Genomic DNA, 24,280 nt, shown 5'->3' on the forward strand with positions numbered 1-24,280 from the left:
CCCCGTTTGCTGTGAACATATATATACATCAATCCCAGGGATTTCTAAAATCTGATAGTTTATAGCAAAATGCCAGTTCTGGTAATGGAATGCAACTCCTCTAATTAAAGGATGTTTTCTTATAGGGTATTTTTCCAGCTTCATATATTCAACTCAAGGAAGCAACAGTTGAAGGCAAAGGGTGAGCTAGTGAATTGAAATAGACTTTCATTCAAACAGTGTTTTTGCATTTTAATAAATTTGCACTGTGCGGAAAATATTGTTTTCATTTGTTATATGCTAAATCTATTTTCTCTACAGTGGATAGTGAGTGATGCCTTTCTAGGTGCAAAAACCACAGCGGGAATGATTTTGTGATGAATAAGAAAATGGAAGGAACAAAGTGCAAATGACATGGGAATTATGTACAATAGACATCATGCCATAACAACAGCTCAGATAAAAATACATTTAAGCTACTTAACATGTGTAACACATTACTTTTGGAAGAATGCATTTGAATTGTTCAGCTGCCATGGGTTTTGGATGGACTGCAATTGTTGATGGTATTTGCTTTATTATCCTTCAGGTTTCCTGATGGTTTATACTTATCCATTGATTTAATGAATTTTGCAAACTAGTTAACTGCAGCTGTGGATGACCTACTATTAAAAGAAAATTTCAGCTGTATAGTTTGCAGAGACTCAATTCAACAATTTGCACCAGAAAAATGGCGTTAGTCATAAACGAATAAGTAACATTAGATTTCATTAGAATTGAGTAAAGATGACAAAGGAAATCTTTTGTATCTTAATATGATTAGTAGGGAAAGGGGTAGAGAACCAGTAGTGAGTTGTGTTCTGAAAACTCATAGAAAATGACAGATATTTCTTTTTGTAAATTGTCGGTGCCTAAAATGCTATAGAAAAATGGGATATTATTTAGTCTTGGGATTACTTTTGGATTGCTGTAGCAGTAAGCAGTGGCTATATAATGATGACGTTGATTAATTCTTCTGTTTATTTTCTAAGTAAAAGCAAATGTAAAATTGTGTAATTTGTCAGATAAATTATAAATGATAGAGCAAATTACTATTTTCAATGTTCATTAGATGAATGGGCATACAAATCTATTTGCTCAATGCAAACAAAATGGGTAGTGTGGTCAGTGTTAGCCTTCTGATTTGTCTGGGATCTTGCTTTGAATCCTAACTTAACGGCTTGAAAATCCTTTTCAATTATAATTTTGCAGTTTCAGCTCAGTTTCATCAAATTGAAAATGCAGAGTTACCCCCAGCTTTGGATCATGATTTGGCAAAAAGAATGGCCATGTTCTGAAGTGTAACTATTGTTTTAAAGAATTAAGCTATTAATCTTATTCAGTTCTTTGTTCTCATTTCATTCCAATTGCGTTGTCAATTTTGTAATGGATTAAACAAAAACTGCAGATGCTGGAAATCTAAAATAAAAATAGAAAATGCTCAGTAGGTCTTGGCGGGGTACTATCAGATATACTCTGACAATTATAAATTGAAGCATGAGGGAAACAGTTCATTGGAGGTAAGGATAGAAGAGAAAGGTGGTGAAGGGGGTGATGTAATTAATGATAGCAATAAAAGTATTGGATTTGAATATGTCCCAAGGCAATAAACAGTCATTAGATAGACACAAAAAGCTGGAGCAACTCAGCGGGTCAGACAGCATCTCGGGAGAAAAGGAACAGGTGACGTCTTGGGTTGAGACCCTTCTTCAGACTCATTGACATGACAAGTAGTCAATGATGCCTTTGGTCTGAGAGGCCTTTGTATTTTGACAAGTAGTAATTAAAGTAAAAGCTAGGGGATGGCGTGAACATTTAGCTGAATATTGTGTAGTGTTGAAAGAGAGCTGAGAAGTTGGATATTATGGGTCAAGAGTCAAGGGTCAAGAGTGTTTTATTATCATATGTCTCAGATAGAACAATGAAATTCTTTCTGGAGGATTTTGACATAGGTATCTGAAATGTTTAAAAATATGTAGAAATTTTGATACCAAGAAGTGAATTTTGTGATGAAACAGTACAAAACAATGAGATATAAATATAACGTATTCAAAAATATTTTGTCATTTTTAATGGAAAAAGTGTGCAGGAAGCAGGAAACCTAAATTGAAGTACAGGTCCACCACCTGTACTTCAACCACCAGCGGTTGCAGCACCTAGACTATGGAACAGCATCCCTCTCCCCATCAGAACTGCCCCCTCCATCGACTCCTTTAAGTCCAGGCTCAAAACCTATTTCTATTCCCTAGCATTTGAGGCCCTCTCTGTTTATGTATGTGTTGTTGGGTTTGTGTGCTATTGTGTGTTTTTTAGTACCTGCACTGATGTACAGCACTTTGGTCAACGTGGGTTGTGTTTAAATGTGCTATACAAATAAAATTGACTTGACTTGACCACCGACTTTCCAGCAACTGGTGGTCCAGTACATCCTTTAATCAGGCCAATATTATGAGCGCTCACTTGCAATCCCCCACAGAAATCAACCGAAAATGTGGTGCCTAGGACGGGTGAGGCAGCCAATTTTGACCTCATCGTGACTTCCTCGCCGATTGGCGGGTTGAATTTGCCCCCTGCGGCCGAGGCTCTGGAACACTGGCCCGGCTGGAACCGGCAGATCCGTTCCCATATCCGACTTCCAAGGTCAGCTTTGTGGGCCAATAGCTCTGCTCCTTGGCTGTCTAGGTGGACCGCTGCAGTACCGTGGATTCTTCTCGGAGTCTGTAACCTCTTGGTCCAGCAAAACACCTCTGGAAGAAAGGATGCCGGAAAATCGGTGGTGGACCTTTAGTTATTTGACATTTAAATTTAATCATACTATTCTGTATTTCATTCAAGGCAACATGAAACTGTTATACCCAATGAGCTCCCACTGGTTCAGGAAGTTACCACAACACTACGAGAATGGTCAAGTATATGGCGACATTTGTATGTTGTGAGTGAAAAACAATGTGTTCATAATTTTTAAACTTTTAAGGTTTGAGCTTTTTATATTTTACATGATGCACTTTGGTACTGTCATTTCAACAAAAACATAATAATGATGGCTACTAAAATTTGTGATATATGAAGTTTTAAAGGTTGAGAATCCCAAACCGAAGATTAAGTTGTTAAATCTCCTATTGGGTGCCATGTCACAATGTTATATAATCATTTGGCTGTTATCCCCTTATGGAGCAACATTAATATTTACAATTTGTAAATTTACAGACAAGCACTCAAAACCAAACATAAATACACTACATTCTGCGATTTCAGCTCAATTCTCTTATGCAATTAAGTCTAATTGGATATTCTAATGTTCGGGGCACCTTTCTGCTTTCTTTAATGACATTTCTTTGTTGTGACATTGCTAAATGGGCTAAATATTCACATAAAACCTTCTGTAAGTGGATTGGCAACAATTCTGTTCAGGTGTAGACCATCTATCTTAAGCATCTCTATTCTTCCTGCTGCAAATTGTTCCCAATGTTCTCTGTCTTGCCCTGTCCAGCATGAATTTACAATATTCTTCTGTTTCTCCGTTATCTAGTACCTGGCCTGAGGTTACCCAGATGTAGTACTTAATATTGTCTTTGGCTGCAAAACCTCTTTCTCCTAATGTTCATGATATGTTCATATCAACATGGATAACAATGGACCTTTTCCTTTGCCCAGAATGTTCTGTACCTTTTTTATAATGTCTTGCCTATGAAATATGCTAATATAAAAGCTCTTATTTCGTTAAAAGCACAAAAATATGAAATTCAAAATCTGATGTGAACAATGCTGTTCAATTTTTAGATCACGATGTTATCTGGTAATATTAAATGATATTGGGACTTGTTTTGCAAAATGAATTGTTTCCTCCATTTAATTTCGTACAAATTTATCTTGCCTTAGATTAACAACCGGGAGATGTTCAGCCGAGTTAGGGTCATGATGTATGATCTCATTGAATGGCGATCACAGATACTTTCTGGAACGCTTCCCCAAGATGAGCTGAAGGAATTGAAGCAGAAAGTCACTGCCAAAATTGATTATGGCAACAGGTCTGCATGATATATCTAGATAAATTAACATTGCCCAATATATTGCAAAATTGGTATTTTACTACAAATGAAATGTTGAAAATGCTAAATACAAATGATTAATTTAAATACCTGCAATTTTTTTACATGTTAAGTGCAGAACTGGTTGGTTATTCTTTTCAGATGGACAGTTGGTGTGTGTATGTATCCATTTTAAATTTTGCTCAGTTTACCAGAAACTTTGTTCTGGTTTAAGATACATTTAAATTGAGCAAAAAACAATTGGAGGGCACTGCATGATGAATTTATTATGTGATAAAGTATCGACTATTTAAAGAGAAATGTTGACTCCCAAGTGTGATCTCACCAACGACATGTACAGTTGCATCATGAGCCAACTTGTGTACTCAGCACCCCTCTCAATGAAGGCAAGCATGCCAAAGATCTTCATGTCCATTTGACTAGGCAGTTTTATGGAACCATGCGCCTGTGCTCCCAGATCTTTCTATTCTGCAACAATCTCCACGATCTGACCATTTATTGTGCAAGTTCAACCCCGGTTTGCAAAGCTAAGTGCCGCACCTGACACTTGTCAGAGTTAAATTCCATTTGCCATTTCTTTGCTACCTTCCCCACTGATTTAGATCCTGTTGTATACTTGCATATCCTTCCACCATAGGAAGTGTCTGCTATACCACAAATCTTGGTGCCATCCGCAAATTTACTAACAGTGTTAACTACATTGTCATCCTAATTGTTAATTTGTTTGTTAACAAACCCTGCGGCACTCCACTGGTCTCCAATCAGCAAACAACCATCCACGGCTATCCTTTGATTTTGAATCCAATTGGCTAGCTCACCATAGATTCCATATAATCTAATCTTCTAGACCAGCTTACCAGGCGGGACACTGTCAAAGGCCTTACTAAAATCCACAAAGACAAAGTCCAGTATTTCAAAGGGTTAGTCTCTTCGCAATTTTTTTACTGTCCCACCAACCACTCATCATTTTGTAGCATTTTTCAAGATGCAATTACTATCCTTTCACCTCTCCTCTGCCCACTATGCAGGAACCTAAGCAGTCTTTTCAAGTGAAGCAGAGGTTCATTTGCATCTTTTCCAATCTAGTATGTTGCATTTGGCTTCATTTAGATTGGAGAAACAAAACACAGACTGGGTGGTCGTTTTGGAGAGCACCTATTTCAATTTAGTTTAGTTTAGAGATACAGCGTAGAAACAAGCCCTTTGGCCCATCGAATCCAGCAATCACCCGTATACCAGTTCTATCCTGGGGTTAATTCACTGAAGCCACAACCTACAAACCTGCACATCTTTGGAATGTGGGAGGAAACCGGAGCACTTGGAGAAAACCCATCAGTCACAGGGAGATTGTGCAAACTCCACATAGACAGCACCCAGAGTCAGGATTGAACCTGGGTCTCTGGTGCTGTCAGGAAGCAACTTTAGCGCTGCATCACTGTGCCGCCCCATAAGTTTGTTGGTGATCCTGAGCTTCCGTTTGTCTTCAGTTTTAATTCGTAATCAATCTCTTACACTGACCTTCATTCTTTGGCTTCCTGCGTTATTACAATGAGGCCAATTTCATCTGGGCATGTTTCAGCCTTTATGATTCAAGTCTCGAACTTTTGATAATTCACTCTTTCTTTAGTTAAGTTAAGCTTCAAAATCTAAGTAAATTTATGCACTACTTACATTTTCTACTTCAGTAATGAATGTATTGAAACAAAGTTCTAAGTATAGATGTCATTAACATTAAACTGTTATCTTTATCCTCAATGATTTGTTCTACTGAAATCCATATGCAAATTTATTTTAATTTTTAAAACTTTAAAAAAGATTCATGTCCCAATACTATGATGACCTTCAGAACTATTTAGAAAGCAGATGAATAGTTTCATGACAAAAGCTGATTCCGTTGTGCAGCTGCATAATTGGCTGTTTGTGGCATAAATTTGCATATTAACATTTATAACAATTCATAAAGAAATAATTTCAAAATTATTGGCTCTGTAATTTTAATGAACAACAGGTGACGAACAATAGAATGTATTGATTAACCCCAGAAATGAAAAAGACCTTCTGAAGGTCAATCTATTATGGAATTAATTTATTTCTAAGGTCTGTTTTTGTTCAAACCATTCGCCTTGCTTTGATATCATTTGGCATTGTGGATATAATTAAATCAACGAGAAAAATGTCAATTTAACTGGCATCAGAAGTTGCTTACACAAAAAATACTTGGTGGAATTAGTATATTCTTATTCAAGTTACAAGTCATGACCTGCCGACTCATCAAGCAAATGCAAAGATTCACCTTCTTTATTTTCTGCTCAGCATGGAATGTAATTATCACTGATAGCACTATTCATAAGTGCTGTTGTTTAATATATAGTTGCACGACAGCCTACTTGGCACTGCAAAAGATATGTTGGGAGCTAATTTACATATAACAAAAGTTACTTAATTTCAGTGTAGGTGAATGGGAAAGAAGAGTAACTTATTTACCAAATCATCAAATTGTGGTTGAGTAACATCTAGCAATATAGCAATATGTTCGTCAAAGTCCATGTTCTTATGAACTAATGCCTTATGCTTGGAAGTGGACACAATTGGACATTACCACGTCATTTGTAGACCTGCTTACAATGGAATATTATACAAAAGTAGAATTATTGTATAAATCACTATAAATTATACTTTTGCAGGAGTTAAGTAGTTTTAGAAGGAACACTATTGTATTTTTACCATAGTAACATTCGGTCCTAATTAATTCTAGAATCCTTGATCTGGATCTGGTAGTACGGGATGAAGATGGCAATATTTTAGACCCTGACCAATCTAGCACCATCAGTCTGTTTAGAGCTCATGAGGTGGCATTGAAAAGGATAGAAGAAAGAATCCAGGAGGAAAAGGTAAATTGAACAAATAAAGAGATAAGTTACTGTTCTCTTCTGAATATATTTTGAATCTTTATACATCGTTTGTTCATTGTGATTGGGTGTCAGAGTTCTTGCGGTAAACATATCTTTTTTTTTATTACCTAAATGAATGCTGGATGAATTTGAGATTTGCTTAGAAAAATAAGATATACATGATGTACCCTCTAAACCTTCCACATTTTACTTTTAAATTATAATTATATGAGCAGGCTATTGTAATATTGACTGAGATAAAACTGGAATATTTCCAATGAATGCATTCAACCTGTCTAAAGTACTTGGAAAGCTGCATACAGACGTTATAAACCTATATGGCAAATGGTTTAAATAATTGTTACATCTGATCAAACCAGACCATTTCAGGGGTTCCGCGCATATCCACTTGCCCATGATTTCCACTTCCTCACGTGAATTTATCCATGTATGGAGTAATTGAAGTGACTACATTATTGAATGCAATTAAAATCTCAAAATAGTGTGGCACGTTTATGAATATTTTAAGGAGTTTGGTAATGCGAAATAAAATTCTCAGCGGGATAGGCAGCATCTCTGGAGAGAAGGAATGGGTGATGTTTCGGGTCGAGACCCTTCTTCAGACTGATGTTAGGGGAGTGGGTGGTACAGAGATAGACAATAGGTGCAGGAGTAGGTCATTCGGCCCTTCGAGCCAGCATCACCATTCAATGTGATCATGGCTGATCATTCTCAATCAGTACCCCGTTCCTGCCTTCTCCCCATAACCCCTGACTCCGCTATCCTTAAAAGCTCAGTCTAGCTCTCCCTTGAATGCACTCAGAGAATTGGCCTCCACTGCCCTCTGAGGCAGAGAATTCCACAGATTCACAACTCTCTGACTGAAAAAGTTTTTCCTCAAAAAGTACCTGGGGTGATTTGGGTGGGAAGGGACGAGTTGACCAGGGAGTTGCGGAGGGAACGGTCTCTGCGGAAAACAGAAAGGGGTGGACATGGGAAGTTGTGGCTAGTGGTGGGATCCCGTTGGAGGTGGTGAAAATGTCAGAGGATTATGTGCTGTATGCGATGGCTGATGGGGTGGAAGGTGAGGACACGGGGGACTCTGCACTTGTTACAAATGGGGGAGGGGGAGGGGGAGCAAGAGCGAATCTGCGGGATATTGAGGAGTTTTTTTTCTGGGTTTAGACGTGGTTGTAGAATCGGAGGGCAGGAGGAATCACAGAGGGGGAGTAGTGAGAGAGGATGTTGTTGAACTCTCGTCAGAGAGCGGAAGGGATTTACATCCCTTATATTTCTTGCATACTATACCTGGTATAATATCCCAGCTGCCTATACCTGATGTGCACTTGCATCATTTCCCAATAGGAGGTCCAGTGTTATCACTCTAGTGTCGGCTGTGTCTACAGCCCTGCACAAGTCAGCCTTCTCGGTTACTTCAACAAAAATTTGTGAGGCATGATCTCCCATAAACAAAACCATGCTGACTATCCCAAACCAACCCCTGTTTTTCCAAATGCACATACATCTTTTTCCTCAGAATCCTCTCCAGCAGCAGTCTCACCACAGAATTTAGACTTACTAGTTTATAGTCCCCAAATTTTTATTTGCAGCTCTTCATAAATAGAGGCACAATATTACGCATACCCCAGGTTTCTGACATCTCACCCGTGTCTAACGGTGATTCATATATCTCAGCAAAGATTCCTGCAATCTCTTCTTTAGTTTCTTCCAGTCAATAGTCAATAGTCTTTTATTTGTCACATACACATAAATGTGTAGTGAAATGAAACATTACCCGCAGTTGAACAATAAGACCAATAAGAATAAACAATAAAAATGCAATAACACATACAATCAAAAACTAACACCAAACAAAAAGAAACATCCATCACAGTGAGTCTCCTCCAGTCCCTCCTCACTGTGATGGAAGGCCACAATGTCTTTTCTCTTCCCCTGCCGTCTTGTCCCGCGGTCAGGCTGTTGTCGTTGCCACGTCGGGGCGGTCGTGGCTCCCGACATTGAAGCCCCCGCTGGGCGGTGAAAATCCCACGGCCTATTCCAGGCCGCGCCGGACGGTGAAAGGTCCGCGGCGGGCCGACCCAAACCCCGCGATTCGGGGCGGGCGAACACGCTGCCTCTGCCGCTGCCGGAGCTCCCGATGTCGGCCCCCACCCAGGAGCCTGCGGGCTTCCGACGTCCACGCGGCCCGCGCCGGAGCCTCCGGAGACGAGTCGCAGCCGCTCCCGCAGCATCCGCAGGCAGCCAGCGCCGCAGGTGGTGAGTCCAGGCCACGGGCTCTGCGAACCAGAGCCCCAGGTGGTCCCAGGTGCATGGCCGGTGGTAGGCCGCAACGGGAACGGAGACACGACACAGAAACAAAGGTCGCGTCTCTGTTCGGGAGAGAGAATTTTACAGTTCCCGTTCCCTCCCAACCCCCCCCCCCCCCAAACATACAAACACTACACCATATTAAAACTACAATTCAGACAAAAACAACAAAAACAACAGTGTGCTTAGATATACCTTGTCAGGACATTTACCCACCCTCATGTCTTAGGACATCCAGCATCTCCTTGACTATAATAAGGACTGTGCTCAAGACATCTCCATGAACTTTTCCAAGTTCTCTAATCTTCATGTCTTTCGCCACAGGGAGAGGAGAAATATTCTTTGAATATTTAAAAAACAGACAAATCACTCAATTTGGCATGATGCCAACTACTGAAAAGAAACATGACACAGCTTAGAGTAAAACTAATTGTCTTTCTACTTCCCACTGTGTACAAAAGTTCTCCTTTTTGATTTTGTCCTCAACCCTCACTTCCCACACTTCAAGCTCCCTCTCCCTCAAGCAAACATCTGCTACACATCTAGTATGCTACCTAGCTATAACTGTACTTCTTTTCCTTTGCTCTGATGTGTCTGAAGCACTCTTCTTGTATGACAATTAAGCTAGTGCCGACAGAGTTATAAAAAGATTTGACTTAACTATGTCTAGGCAAATCTGATGCTTAGTACATCTTGGGCTTATTTCTTAAAACTTATTTCTTAACTAATGCTCCAAAAGTTATCAGCATAACTTTGTATTTATTTATATATTTCTACTAATGCAATACATTCCTTTATTCATCCCACACCGGGGAAATTTACAGTGTTACAGCAGCAAAGTGGTAGCAGGAGATGATTCATTATAAATAAAAGTAAAGACAAGGATAAATTGTCATCAGTTTACTGTGTATTCCTTAACTGTTACTGTTGACTCGTCTGCTGGGAGCAGTGCTGGTTGTGCAGTCTCACAGCAGCGGAAAGGAAGGACCTCCTATATCTCTCCTTCACGCACTTGGGGTGAAGGAGTCTGTCACTGAAGGAGCTACTCAGTGCAGTGACAGTGTCCTGCATGGGGTGGGAGTCGTTGTCCAGCAGCGATGTTAACTTTGCCATCATCCTCTTCTCTCCCACCGCCTGCACTGAGTTGAGGGGGTAACCCAGGACAGAGCTGGTTGAGGAATTGCTTTGTTTAATTTATATTCCATAATGCTACTGCTTATCTGCTATCCAAATAAACCTACTTTTTGATAATATTCTAACCCATGCTTTGTAGTTATTTATTTTGTTGGTTTCTGGTTTGAATGATTAAAATAAAATATTATGATATATTTAATCACTAAATATAGGGAGAAGTTTATTTTTGACCCTGAAGTATTGCCTAGTAGGATCCTGTTCATTGATTTATTTTTTTGGCATTAAATGAAATGAGCTGCGTGCAATGTAGAGGTGTTAATAGCAGTGGAAGCCCAAGAAACATGATTTATGAAATTGTAGTTATTTGTGCAACAGTCACATAGAGTAGTAAGAAAATCAACAGGTTTAGAGAAAAAAAATGGAAGTAGTTAGGACAGAAGTGGAAGTGATTTGCGCTGATACATTTTAGGGCAGGCTGGACGAACCTGTGAGGGAAGAGTGAGTAGGTATTGTTGATGGGTATAAATCAGGAAAGGAAAAAGGAAGCTAAATTGAGCATAAATGCTGTTTGGGCTGAAAGGTCTGGTTAGTGTTTTATGTTCCACGTGTACCTTCTACCTGTATCAGTCCAGCAGTGCTTTGCAGTATTCTTTCAGTGTGCAGAGACTTCACAGTTGCCTGCAGCATATTAAATTTAATAATTTGAAGATGGCAACTGGTGCAGGTGCCATATGAAAGCTAATTTGCAGGCCTTGTCAAAAAGCTGTTCTTGTTGGCGAATGAGTTAATAATCATGTTAAAATCAATGAAATAATGAAGTTGAGAAAAACTTTTCAGTGAGTTGTTCTGTGGAACACTATCTGAAAAATCATAATTGCAGATTCCATCAGTAACTTTAAAAAAGGATTTGAATGGACATAAGGATATGTGAGTTTATGAATAAAGTGCTCTTTTAGAAATTTAGCCTGATACAATACCCCTGGTGCAATTTATGACTAAGGCCATAAGCCAGAAGTGATAGGAGCAGAATTAGGCCAATCGGTCCATCAATTCTGCTCTGCCATTCAATCATGGTTGATCTATCTCTCCCTCCTAACCCCATTCTCCTACCTTCTTCCCATAACCCTTGACACCTGTACTAATCAAGAATCTATCTATCTCTGCTTTAAAAATATCCATTGACTTGGTCTTCACGGCCTTCTGTGGCAAAGAATTCCTCAGATTCACCATCCTATGACTAAAGAAATTCCTTATCTCCTTCCAAAAGGAACGCCCGTTAATTCAGAGGCTATGTCCTTTAGTCCTAGACTCTCCCACTAGTGGAAACATCCTCTCCACATCCACTCTATCCAAGCCTTTCACTCTTCAGTACGTGTCATTGAGGTCCCCCTTCATTCTTCTAAACTCCAGCGAGTACAGGCCCAGTGCCGTCAAATGCTCATCATGTTAACCCACTCATTCCTGGAATCATTCTTCTAAACTGTGTCACATTGTCAGATTTTAATAAAGGCCATTTTTATACATTTTGGTTTCATCATTAGGAAATTACAGCTGTGATAATACATAGTCCTCCCATTTCAGTGCACCATAATGTTTGGACACCTGGCTTCACAGGCGTTTGTAATTGCTCAGGTGTGTTTAATTGCCTCCTTAATGCAGGTATAAGAGAGCGCTCAGCACCTAATCTTTCCTCCAGTCTTTCCATCACCTATGGAAACTTTTATTGCTGCTTATCAACATGAGAACCAAAGTTGTGGCAATGAAAGTCAAAGAAGCCATGATGAGACTGAGAAACAAGAATAAAACTGTTAGAGACATCAGCTTACCAAAATCAACTGTTTGGAACATCATTAAGAAGAAAGAGCACTGGTGAGCTTACTAATCGCAAAGGGACTGGCAGGCCAAGGAAGTCCTCCACAGCTGATGACAGAAGAATTCTCTCTATAATAAAGAAAAAACCCCAAACACCTGTCCGACAGATCAGAAACACACTTCAGGAGTCAGATGTGGATTTGTCAATGACCACTGACCGCAGAAGACTTCATGAACAGAAATACAGAGGCTACACTGCAAGATGCAAACCACTGGTTAGACGCAAAAATAGGATGGCCGAGTTACAGTTTCCCAAGAAGTACTTAAAAGAGCAACCACAGTTCTGGAAAAAGGTCTTGTGGACAGATGAGACGAACATTAACATATCAGAGTGATGGTAAGAGCAAAGTATAGAGGAGAGAAGAAACTGCCCAAGATCCAAAGGATACCACCTCATCTGTGAAACACGGTGGTGGAGGTGTTATGGCCTGGGCATGTATGGCTGCTGAATGTACGGCTCACTTATCTTCATTGATGATGCAACTGCTGATGGTAGTAGCATAATGAATTTTGAAGTGTATAGACACATCCTATCTGCACAAATTAAAAAAAATGCCTCAAAACTCATTGGCCGGCAGTTCATTCTACGGCTAGACAATGATCCCAAACATAACTGCTAAACAAAGGAGTTTTTCAAATCTAAAAAATGGTCAATTCTTGAGTGGCCAAATCAATCACCCGATGTGAACCCAATTGAGCATGCCTTTTATATGCTGAAGAGAAAACTGAAGGGGACTAGCCCCAAAACATCCATAAGCGAAAGATGGCTGGAATACAGGCCTGGTAGAGCATCACCAGAGAAGACACTCAGCAACTGGTGATGTCCATGAAATGCAGACTTCAAGCAGTTATTGCATGCAAAGGAAATGCAACAAAATACTACACATGACTTCATTCATTCACATGACATTGCTGTGTCACAAACATTATGTGCTCTGAAATGGGGGGACTATGTATAAACATTGCTGTAATTTCTACATGGTGAAACTAAAATGTGTAAAAATGGCCTTTATTAAAATCTGACAATGTGCACTTTAACCGCATGTGATTTTTTTTCTATTACAAATCTTAAATTGTGGAGTACAGAAGCAAATAAATAAATGATGGGTCTTTGTCCCAAACATTATGGAGGGCATTGTATATTCAATCTGCCACTTTTTTGCCCACTCTCCAAAGTTGTCCAAGTCCTTCTGCAGAGTCCCTGCTTTCTCTGCACTACCTGCCCCTCCACCTATTTTCGTATCATCCGCAAATTTGGTGACAAAGCCTTTAAACCCCCTCATCCAAATTAAACATAGCACAAAAAGTAAGGAAATTTGTGTTTGGTAGATTATTTCTTTGATGTAACAATGCTTCTTGGCAATAAATCTTATACCGTTGGAAAACCTGTTTATTTCCCTTTTAAATGGTGCCACATTTGTAAGGAACATGCATTTGTGGGATGAGCAGCAGAGCTGAGTATGTGGGTTGCGCCCATGAAAAATCTGCCAAATCTTCTCTGCCAATGCCAAACAGCTTATTCTGCCATTGACTCTTGTTTGGTGTTGTTTGGTGGATTGGATGATTGAAGTCTGAAGAAACAAGACATATTGGCAATTTAACAATTTATTCATTTAATAAACAGGAGCCTCAGTAGCGTGTGGAAGAACCATACACAGCCACAACAGCCTGGCACCTCCTCCTCATGCTGGTCACCAGCCTGGTCACATACTGTTGTGGGATGGCATCCCATTCTTCAACCAGCATTTGTCGCAAGTCAGCCAACGTGGTTGTGTTGGTCACTCTGGCACGAACAGCACGCCCAAGCTGATCCCACAAGTGTTCAATGGGGTTGAGGTCAGGACTGCTGGCAGGCCATGCCATCCTCTCCACTCCCAAATTCTGGAGGTAGTCTCTGAGAAACCCTGCTCTGTGGGGGCGAGCATTGTCATCTTGGAGGATAGAGTTCGGTCCCAGACTGTGGAGATATGGGATTGCCACTGGTTGCAGAATCTCATCTCGATATCTCTCTGTTCCTCTATCGGTGCAGCAATCAGCATAGCGTTCTCCACGTCTTCTCCACACTTTGACCCTATGATCTAACTGCCGTAGGCAGAATCTGGACTCATCGCTGAACATAACGTTCCTCCACATGTTCAGGTTCCAGTGCACGTGTTGCCGACACCATCGCAAACGGGCCTGACGGTGAAGGGCAGTCATGGCAGGCCTCCTGGCAGCCCTATGAGACCGGAGATCGGCTGCGTGCAGTCTGTTCCGAATTGTCTGGGCAGAGAGCCGTCGGCCATATCGTCCTGCAAACGTTGACTGCAAATCTGTAGAAGACGGCCTACGGTTCCTAAGTGCTGACAGGGTGAGGAAACGGTCTTCTTCGGGTGTCGTCTTCTTGGGACGCCCACTTCGCGGCCTGTCTCTGACATCCCCCGTTATATGGAACTTGGCCTTCACTTCGGAGATGGTACTAGGGCTCACTCCAAATAATGCCGCAACTTGGTTTTGCGGAACACCAGCTTGAAGTTGCCCTATCGCATGGGCCCTATCCAGATCAGTCAAACGTGGCATGCCGATTCTTGGAGCAGACACCTACTGACCACTGTAGCAGGGCCCATGCTCACAGATGCTGCCAATCAGGTGCCAATCAGGCACCTGATTGTCAGCACCTGGGGGTACCAGAAGCTCAAAATAAGAGTCAATAGCACCAGCAGAATAAACTGTTTGGCATTGGCAGAGAAGATTTGGCAAATTTTTCATGGGCGCAACCCATATACTCAGCTCTGCTGCTCATCCCACAAATGCATGTTCCTTACAAATGTGGCACCATTTAAAAGGGAAATAAACAGGCTTTCCAATGGTATAATATTTATTGCCAAGAAGCATTGTTACATCAAAGAAATAATCTACCAAACACAAATTTCCTTACTTTTTGTGCTATGTTTATATACATGGTGCTACACAATTCTCTGATTCTCTGTTCAAATGGCCTCCTTGACTCTGACAATCAAAAATGTGAAAATATTCAAGTTGCGCACTTGTACATTTTGGACTCTGGTCTGCGCCTCAATCAAATATATTCCTCTTTCCTTCTCCCCAATCAGTTGTGGTGATTTAAATTTTTATTTTGCTGCTTTATCTTTTTCCACACCAAAGGGAAAAAGATAATCATCAATAACCCTTTAATTGATTATCACTTATTTACATGAGAAAATCCAAGCGTTCTGCCTAATAAAGATGTTTTGCAGATATCCCTACAGTGAAAATGAAAAATTGTGCAATAGTTATCAAAATGAATTTCTCATCAAGACCATTGTTTATTTTAGAGACATAAAAATGTGATCATATATTTCAGATGTAGCAGTGAATAGTGGCATTGCAGCAAAGTAATTTATTTGTGCCACATATTTCATTCTTCAGTGACTGCATATGTAAACATAGAACCTTACTGTAGAATTTCTATTTCGACTATTCCCTGTCCATTGAGTGACATTTTGTAGCTGATTCATGTATGATTTTTATAACCTATCAAGTATGTTGTACATGATATCTATTAATTACATTCATCGTTATTCCAATCTTGTTTTAAAGTAAAGTCTATATGACATAAACCAAAATGAGAATGAAAATTATTTACAATTTGTCATGAATGAGGTTAAATGAAGCCTCTTCATCACGTAATAGTAGTTGGAGCGGGGTTGACATTATTCTTCACTTACTGAATAATTCAACATTTTTCTATTTTATCATGAAAAGTTTGCAATTTTTATTTTGTTCTGTTTCCTTATGATAACGCACACATTCAGTATGCACATCCTGTGATATTCCCCTTAGGTTTTGCCTAGATGAACTCTGAAAAGAGACCAGGAAGATGAAATTGTGTTGTTCATTTTCAGGAAGGTTGAACAATGCTTGACTATGAATGATCCAATTAGTCTTCTGTATTATGCAAAACATATAATAACTGCTTATCAGGAGTAAACTCTTAACAATAACAGGGGAAGAAAAACATTGGTTGAATTTTGAAGAGGGCCAAACCAATGTTATTTTTGAAGATGTGACATCACAAGTGAACTGTGATTAATTGCCTCGAAATTGCACTCATTCATTCCTCAGCCTGATGCACATTTCATGTGTAAAAGCCAAAATTTGCTTGCTTTGGAAGACTATTTCTGCTCCTTTACAAGTATTCGACCCAAATGCAGAGTTTATTTGTTGATCGTATTTACCATATGATTATATCATTTACATGCCTTGTTTATATTAATTATGTAATGACAATTAAACAAGTTCATCAGCCTGAAAGTAGTGAACTTTGTATGATTTAAACTGAGGCATTGTTCCATGTTTAAAAATCCTCCAATGAAATTTCTATTTGGAAAGAAATCAATGCTGCGGAACTATGTAAAGATTATACATATTTTGTAGTATAGTTCATGGAATCCTTAATCTGTGGACCTATTGTTTGCTGCTGATCATGGGGACTGGGGCCATTAGTAATCGCAATACATCATCGGGCTACTTAACGATTGGGGTTGATCTGTTCCTTGGAGACTTGTTTGCAGAATGCCTCCTTCCACATTTTCCACAATCTGGCAACTGAAGGCACAGGATCTCAAAGAGCAATGTGGGTCAGCGCATCAATGACATGCCAGCTGCTGCCAGTGAAATGCACAGATGTGTTTTAACACACTTACAGGGGAGCAGATAATGTTAATGATATCTTAAAGCAAGGCTGCACCAATTTTGTCAATTTTTTATGGCTTGGAGAAAGCAACATTTGCAGCGTCTATTAAATAAGAAATATTAAAGCCCAATTTCTAGATAATTAGGTATTTTGCTGAGGCATTCCATCATGCATTCAGTAAAATCCTGCATGAAAGGCAATACATTCAACTCTAAGTTGTGGAGATTTAGGTAAATTCTTGGAGAAATTTTAAGGTTAGCAGGGTATTGGGGGTAGTTGATAATTACGTTGTCTAGTAATTTATTGGAATCACTACTATTTTTAATTTGCACCATTACATTGAGAAGTATACCTGGGAGGAGCCAGCGCTGCCGTCGCAGCTGCGGCTTGCCTGCAGTCCGTCCGTCTTTTGTGTTTGTTGTTGTTTTTGTCTGAATTGTAGTTTTAATATGATGTAGTGTTGTATGTTATGTTTTTGGGGGGGGGGGGGGGAGGGAACGGGAACTGTAACATTCTCTCTCCCGAACGGAGACGCGACCTTTGTTCTGTGTCGTGTCTCCGTTCCCGTTGTGGCCTACCATCGGCCATGCACCTGGGACCACCTGGGGCTCTGGTTCGCAGAGCCCACGGCCCGGACTCACCACCTGCGGCGCTGGCTGCCTGCGGATGCTGCGGGAACGGCTGCGACTCGTCTCCGGAGGCTCCGGCGTGGGCCGTGTAGACGTCGGAAGCCCGCAGGCCCCTGGATGGGGGCCGACATCGGGAGCTCCGGCAGCGGCAGAGGTAGCGTGTTCGCCCGCCCCGAATCGCGGGACTTGGGTCGGCCCGCCGCGGACCTTACACAGTCCGGCGCGGCCTGAAATAGGCCGCGGGATTTTTCACCGCCCAGCGGGGGCTTCAATATCGGGAGCCCCGACCGCCCCGCCACCTCCAACAGCCTGACCGCGGGACAAGACGGCAGGGAAGAGAAAAAGACATTCTGGCCTTCCATCACAGTGAGGAGGGACTGGAGGAGACTCACTGTGATGGATGTTTCTTTTTGTTTGGTGTTAGTTGTGATTGTATGTGTTATTGCATTTTTATTGATTAATCTTATTGGTCTTATTGTTCAACTGCGGGTAATGTTTCATTTCACTACACATTTATGTGTATGTGACGAATAAACGACTATTGACTATTGATTGACAGATATATTGTAGTTGCAATTACCAGGAAGATAGCAAAATAGAAAAATAATTCTTGAAACCTTTTTAACATAATTTAAAAGTTTTTCCACCACTGAACCTCATCTCATTTTACGCCTTTATCAATAATCTCTTAATATTATTCATAAATTTGCTTTGAATTAATGTGAAAAGTAGTCAAATTCATATTTTATCACAAAATAATCCGATACATTTACACACCATTCTTGTAAGTACGTGCCCTCCATAATGTTTGGGCCAAAGACCCATCATTTATTTATTTGCCTCTGAACTCCACAATTTGAGATTTGTAATAGAAAAAAATCACATGTGGTTAAAGTGCACATTGTCAGATTTTATTAAAGGCCGTTTTTATACATTTTGGTTTCACCATGAAGAAATTACAGTTGTGCTTATACGTATTCCCCCCATTTCAGGGCACCATAATGTTTGGGACACATGGCTTCAAAGGCGTTTGTAATTGCTCAGATGTGTTTAATTGCCTCCTTAATGCAGGTATAAGAGAGCTCTCAGCATCTAGTCTTTCCTCCAGTCTTTCCATCTTCTTTGGAAACTTTTATTGCTGTTTATCAACATGAGGACCAAAGTTGTGCCAGTGAAAGTCAAAGAAGCCATTATGCGACTGAGAAACACGAATACAACCAATAATCCATATCCCGCCAAACCTTAGGCTTACCAAAATCAACTGTTTGGAACATCATCAAGAAGAAAGCGAGCACTGGTGAGCTTACTAATCGCAAAGGGGCTGGCAGGCCAAGGAAGACCATCACAGCTGATGACAGAAGAATTCTCTCTATAATAAAGAAAAATCCCCAAACACCTGTCCGACAGATCAGAAACACTCTTCAGGAGTCAGGTGAGGATTTGTCAATGACCACTGTCCGCTGAAGACTTCATGATCAGAAATACAGAGGCAACAGTGCAAGATGCAAACCACTGGTTAGCTGCAAAAATAGGATGGCCAGGTTACAGTTTGCCAAGAAGTATTTAAAAGAGCAACCACAGTTCTGGAAAAAGGTCTTGTGGACAGATGAGACGAAGAATAACTTATATCAGAGTGATGGCAAGAGCCTAGTATGATGGCAAGAGAGAAGGAACTGCCCAAGATCCAAAGAATACCACCTCATCTGTGAAACACAATGGTAGGGGGGGGTTATGGTCTGGGCATGTATGGCTGCTGAAGGTACTGGCTCACTTATCTTCATTAATAATACAACTGCTGATGGTAGTACCATAATGAATTCTGATGTGTATAGACACATCCTATCTGCTCAAATTCAAACAAATGCCTCAAAACTCATTGGCCGGTGGTTCATTCTACAGCCAGACAATGATCCCAAACATACTTCTAAAGCAACAAAGGAGTTTTTCAAAGCTAAAAAATGGTCAATTCATAAGTGGCCAAGTGAATCACCCGATCTGAACCCAATTGAGCATGCCTTTTATATGCTGAAGAGAAAACTGAAGGGGACTTACCCCCAAAACAAGCATAAGCTAAGATGGCTGCAATAGCGGCCTGGCAGAGCATCACCAGAGAAGACACCCAGCAACTGGTGATGTCCATGAATCGCAGGCTTCAAGCAGTCATTGCATGCAAAAGATATGCAACAAAATACTAAACATGACGACTTTCATTTACATTACATTGCTGTGTCCCAAACATTATGTGCTCTGAAATGGGAGGGACTATGTGTAAACACTGCTGTAATTTCTACATGCTGAAACCAAAATGTATAAAAATGGGCTTTATTAAAATCTGACAATGTGCACTTTAACCACATGTGATTTCTTCTATTACATATCTCAAATTGTGGAGTACAGAGGCAAATAAATAAATGATGGGTCTTTGTCCCAAACATTATGGAGGGCACTGTATGTAACCCCTTTGTTGGATTTAGAAGCCAATGATTTATGATTTTAAATTCAAAGTCTAAAAAATATGAATGCTGTCTCCACAAGGTTTGATAGGGAGCCAACAGTGAACCTGTTAAGGTTTGCTTCTATGTTTATGTATGTGGCACAATTAACTCTATGGCTTATTATTCTTTACCCAACTTAAACATGTTCGTATTTTCAGATCAAAGAAATTCAAAATGGGCCATCATTTTCAAACTAAATTTATTGAACTGGCATATTTATGCCTCCAGCTACTTAACAACTTACACTTACTGAACTGAAAGGCATTTGAGTTTTCACAGTTGTGTAGAGATTAAAGAATTTTACACCTTAAAATTTCTCATGACACATGGTTTATTGCTTTCAAGTTACTCTCTGTTCTGAATTTACAATCAGACATCAAAGCATTTTTTCAGTAGAATACCAGCAGCCTCATCAGTTTCAGTTTGAGTTTTTTAAAGTTAATATTTCTGATTTTTTAATGTCAGATAGTATTAAAATAAAACTTTAAAGAAGAAAGCCTTTAGTTTTACGAAACAAAGCCGTTGCAAGTATAGGATAGCATTCAAATTTTTGACATAGATCTGTCCAATTGCTTGTGCAATTTGTAGTTATCTATCCTATCTATTTTTTGTACATTTTGTCATGAAAGTTAAATCGTGTTTGTGCCCTGAGCAGCTGATACTGTTCTAACGTTTCGTGAAAGTGCAAACTTTATGCTGGGGGGAGAAAGTAAAATAATTTACGAGGCTTCATTTTGAAAAAGGCTGTCCCGTTAAATATTGGTTCCAGTTTCTTGTTGAGCCATGGATCACATCAGTCCATGATAATGATAATAGAATGTTTTCACAAAATAAAAGCTAATTTTACAGATCTTTATTATTTTGCTGATAACAGCAAACAGTAGGAATGCCATTCCATTTGCTTGTAAGCTGCAGCTTTATTATTGAAGTTTAATTGCAGGTTTTATTTGTAAAGTTGTAATGTATGACCTTGCTGGCAGACATAAATTGCAGAGGAAGTAAATAGGTTTTAATTGTAATTGGCTGAAAGCTTAGCTTCAGGACTTTGTTGCTGATTAATTCAGCAGTTAAACATTCTATTGATTTTTGAAATAGTTTAGTGTATCCTGCTATCTAACGGTACAATACGAGAATCTCTTAGTTAACAATCTTTTGGAAGTGTTGGCACACTCGCATATATCTCCTGTCTGTGCTGTTTAAACTTTCATCAAACAGTTGCTAATTCGGTTCTGTTACATAGAGGTTGGTGTGATGCTATCTAAAATGATTTGCAGACAAGATGAAATACATAAATCATTACAGTGATAATTATATGATTAATCCATTGATCAGATAACCACACTTGTTGGATTCAATGACCTTTAAACATAAATAATTCATAATTTTGGGCATCATAGTTGGATAATATTTAGTAAATGTAGTAGAGTTAGATTTTTAAACAAAAATTGAATATTGTTTTTCTCTCCCCACTCCCACAACAGTTCTTGGTTCCGTTTGTGCTAAAACTATCCAAATAATGCATTATAACAGCGGTGAAAATATTGTGAGGGCATTGCCACTGAATTTGTAATGGCTTTCTGTGAATCCAGTTGTATTTATTGGAAGTTTATACATCTGCAATTGTGATGTATCTCTTGAACATGACTGAGAACAGAATTTAGTTGCAAACATGAATTTGTTTTCTGAAAGCTGCATGCTCATTATTGGTTCTCTGGTGTGCTTTGCTGCAGAAGATAGTTCCACTTGTCAGATTAACCACATAATAGGAAGTTCTATTTGCAGAGAAATTATAAACCTATTCTTTATGAATAGAGATATGATTTCATTACACACATGACCATGAAAAAATCAAGCAAATGGCCTACTGTTATTTCTCCTGATGTCACACATCGTTTGGAACTCAAACTTTCCTGTTAATAGAAACTGGAAGAATTGTATCTCGCAGCATTATTTTTAATACACTTCTATGCTTGTGATTTTTTTTTGTGCATAATACCGAGAAAATCTACTGATGGTTAGCTCATATCATAGTTGATAAAATAATGCATTCCATGGAACAGTTAATAGAAATTGTAAAATATTTCATGCTGTGCCTCCTTTTTGCATTTAAAAAAAAATCACTGATCCATATCTCAAATATCTTGAGATTGCACTGCAGAATTTGAGATCCTTCTAGGAGCTGGAATGTAGTTACTTTGGAGGTTACAAACAGGCAAGAGTTTTCAAAGAAACAATTTGTGTACTGTGAGGGTGTCAAAGCTATTCAAATAGAAGCTTATTTTATTATTAGTGCAGCTGTTATTGTCACTTCCAAATTTTATCACAAAGAGCCTATTCATCTCAAACATTCAATCTTTTTTCAACATTATGGATTTTGCCATTCTATAAGTTAAAATAAGTTTCCATGCAGTGGCAGCAATGTGGATAGATAAAAAAACCTAATGTAAAACAGAAACTACAATCAAAATTTGAAAATATATTTCTAAAGATCAGTATATATGATAAAATAAATTTTACCTTGACTATTTTAGATGTACTGAACATTGTTACTGATTAACAATCCTTGGACGAAGACTGTTTAACCTTAAAGAGATAAAACATAGAACAGTAGAGCACAGGAACACACCAAAGCACCTTTGGTCCACAACCTTTATGGCGAATATGGTGCCAAGACTTTATTTGCACGCCCATAATCCATATCCCTCCATTCCCTGCATATCCATGTGCCACTATTGTATCTGTCTCCACCACCCTCCTTGGCATCATGTTTCAGCACTCACCGCCAACAATGTAAACAAATTTACCCAGCAGATTTCCTTTAAACTTTGACCCTCTCACCTTAAAACTATGCACTCTTGTATTTGATAATTCCATCCTGGGAAACAGGTTCTGACTATCTACCCTATCTAGGCCTGTCATCATTTTACATACTTCTATTGGGTCTCCTTGCAACCTCTAGTCTTCCGCGGAAAACCATCTAAGTGTGTACAACCTCTCCCTGTAGCTTATACCCTCTAATCCAGGCATCGTTCTGGTAAACTTCCTCTGTACCCTTTATAAAACATCCACTTAATTTCTGTTAATGGGGCGACCAGAAGTGCATGTTGTGCTCTAAATGTGGACCAACCCAATTTCTGTAAAGCTGCATCATGACTTCCTGACTCCTAGACTCAATTTCCCGACCAATGAAGGCAAGCATACCTTGTGCCTTCCTCACCACTCTATCTACTTGTGTTGCCACTTTCAGGGAGTTATGGACTTGGGCCCAAGATCCCTCTGAACATCAATGCTGTTAAAGGTCATGCCATTAAATAGCATGGAAATAGGCCCTTGGCCCAGCTTGCACATGCCAACCAAGATGTCCCATCTACGCTAGTCCCACCTGTCACGTTTGCCCCATATCCATCTAAACTTTTCCTATCCATGTACCTGACTAAATGTCTTTTAAATGTTGTTATGGTACCAACCTCAACTACCTCCTCTGGCAACTCGTTCCATACACCCATCGCCCTCTGTTTGAAAGGTTGCCCCATGGGTTCCTTTTTACTCTCTCACCTTAAACCTATGTCCTCGTTCTTGATTCTCCTACTTTAGGTAAAAGATTCTCTGCATTCACCCTATCCATTGCCCCCATGATCTTATGCACCTCCATAAGATCACCCCTCACTCTCCTCCACTCCAAGGAATAAAGTCCTAGCCTGCCCAACCTCCCTCTATACCTCAGGTCCTCAAGTCTTGGCAACATCCTCGTAAATCTTCCCTACATTCTTTCCAGCTCAACATCTATGGCAGGGTGACCAAAACTGAACACAATACTCCAAACACGGCCTCATTTTGTACAACTGTAACATAACATCTCAAATTCTATACTTAATATCTTGACTGATGAAAGCCAATGTACACGAACAATGTACTTGCACTCCAGGATCCTTCTGGTTGACAACACTCTCCAGGCCCTGTGGAGGCCCAACTCTGGTTTGTCTTCCCAAAATGTACACCTCACACTTATCTGCATTATACTCCATTAACCATTTCTCAGCCAACCTGCCCAACTGATCAAGAGCTTGTAATGTCTCTTTCAACATGTAGAAACATGGAACTGCAGAAGCTGGTTTAGAAAAAAGAACACAAAGTGCTGGAGACCTGCTGAATTACTCCAGCATTTGTATTCTATCTATTTCAAGATGAT

The 24,280-nt window shown here is 39.7% G+C and overlaps 1 protein-coding gene across 3 annotated transcripts in view; it reads left to right on the forward strand.

Moving 5' to 3' along the window:
* dock1 (dedicator of cytokinesis 1) overlaps positions 1-24,280 on the forward strand; it is a 404,255-nt gene that overhangs the window by 45,265 nt on the left and 334,710 nt on the right. For all 3 annotated transcript variants that reach the window (XM_078413630.1, XM_078413629.1, XM_078413628.1), the window contains exons 4-7: positions 126-181; positions 2,854-2,950; positions 3,898-4,046; positions 6,823-6,958. In XM_078413630.1, coding sequence (XP_078269756.1) covers positions 126-181; positions 2,854-2,950; positions 3,898-4,046; positions 6,823-6,958 — 438 coding nt within the window. The remainder of the gene's footprint in view (positions 1-125; positions 182-2,853; positions 2,951-3,897; positions 4,047-6,822; positions 6,959-24,280) is intronic.

Source organism: Rhinoraja longicauda, chromosome 16 (genome assembly GCF_053455715.1).
Source record: "Rhinoraja longicauda isolate Sanriku21f chromosome 16, sRhiLon1.1, whole genome shotgun sequence".
Classification (NCBI taxonomy): Eukaryota; Metazoa; Chordata; class Chondrichthyes; order Rajiformes; family Arhynchobatidae; genus Rhinoraja; species Rhinoraja longicauda.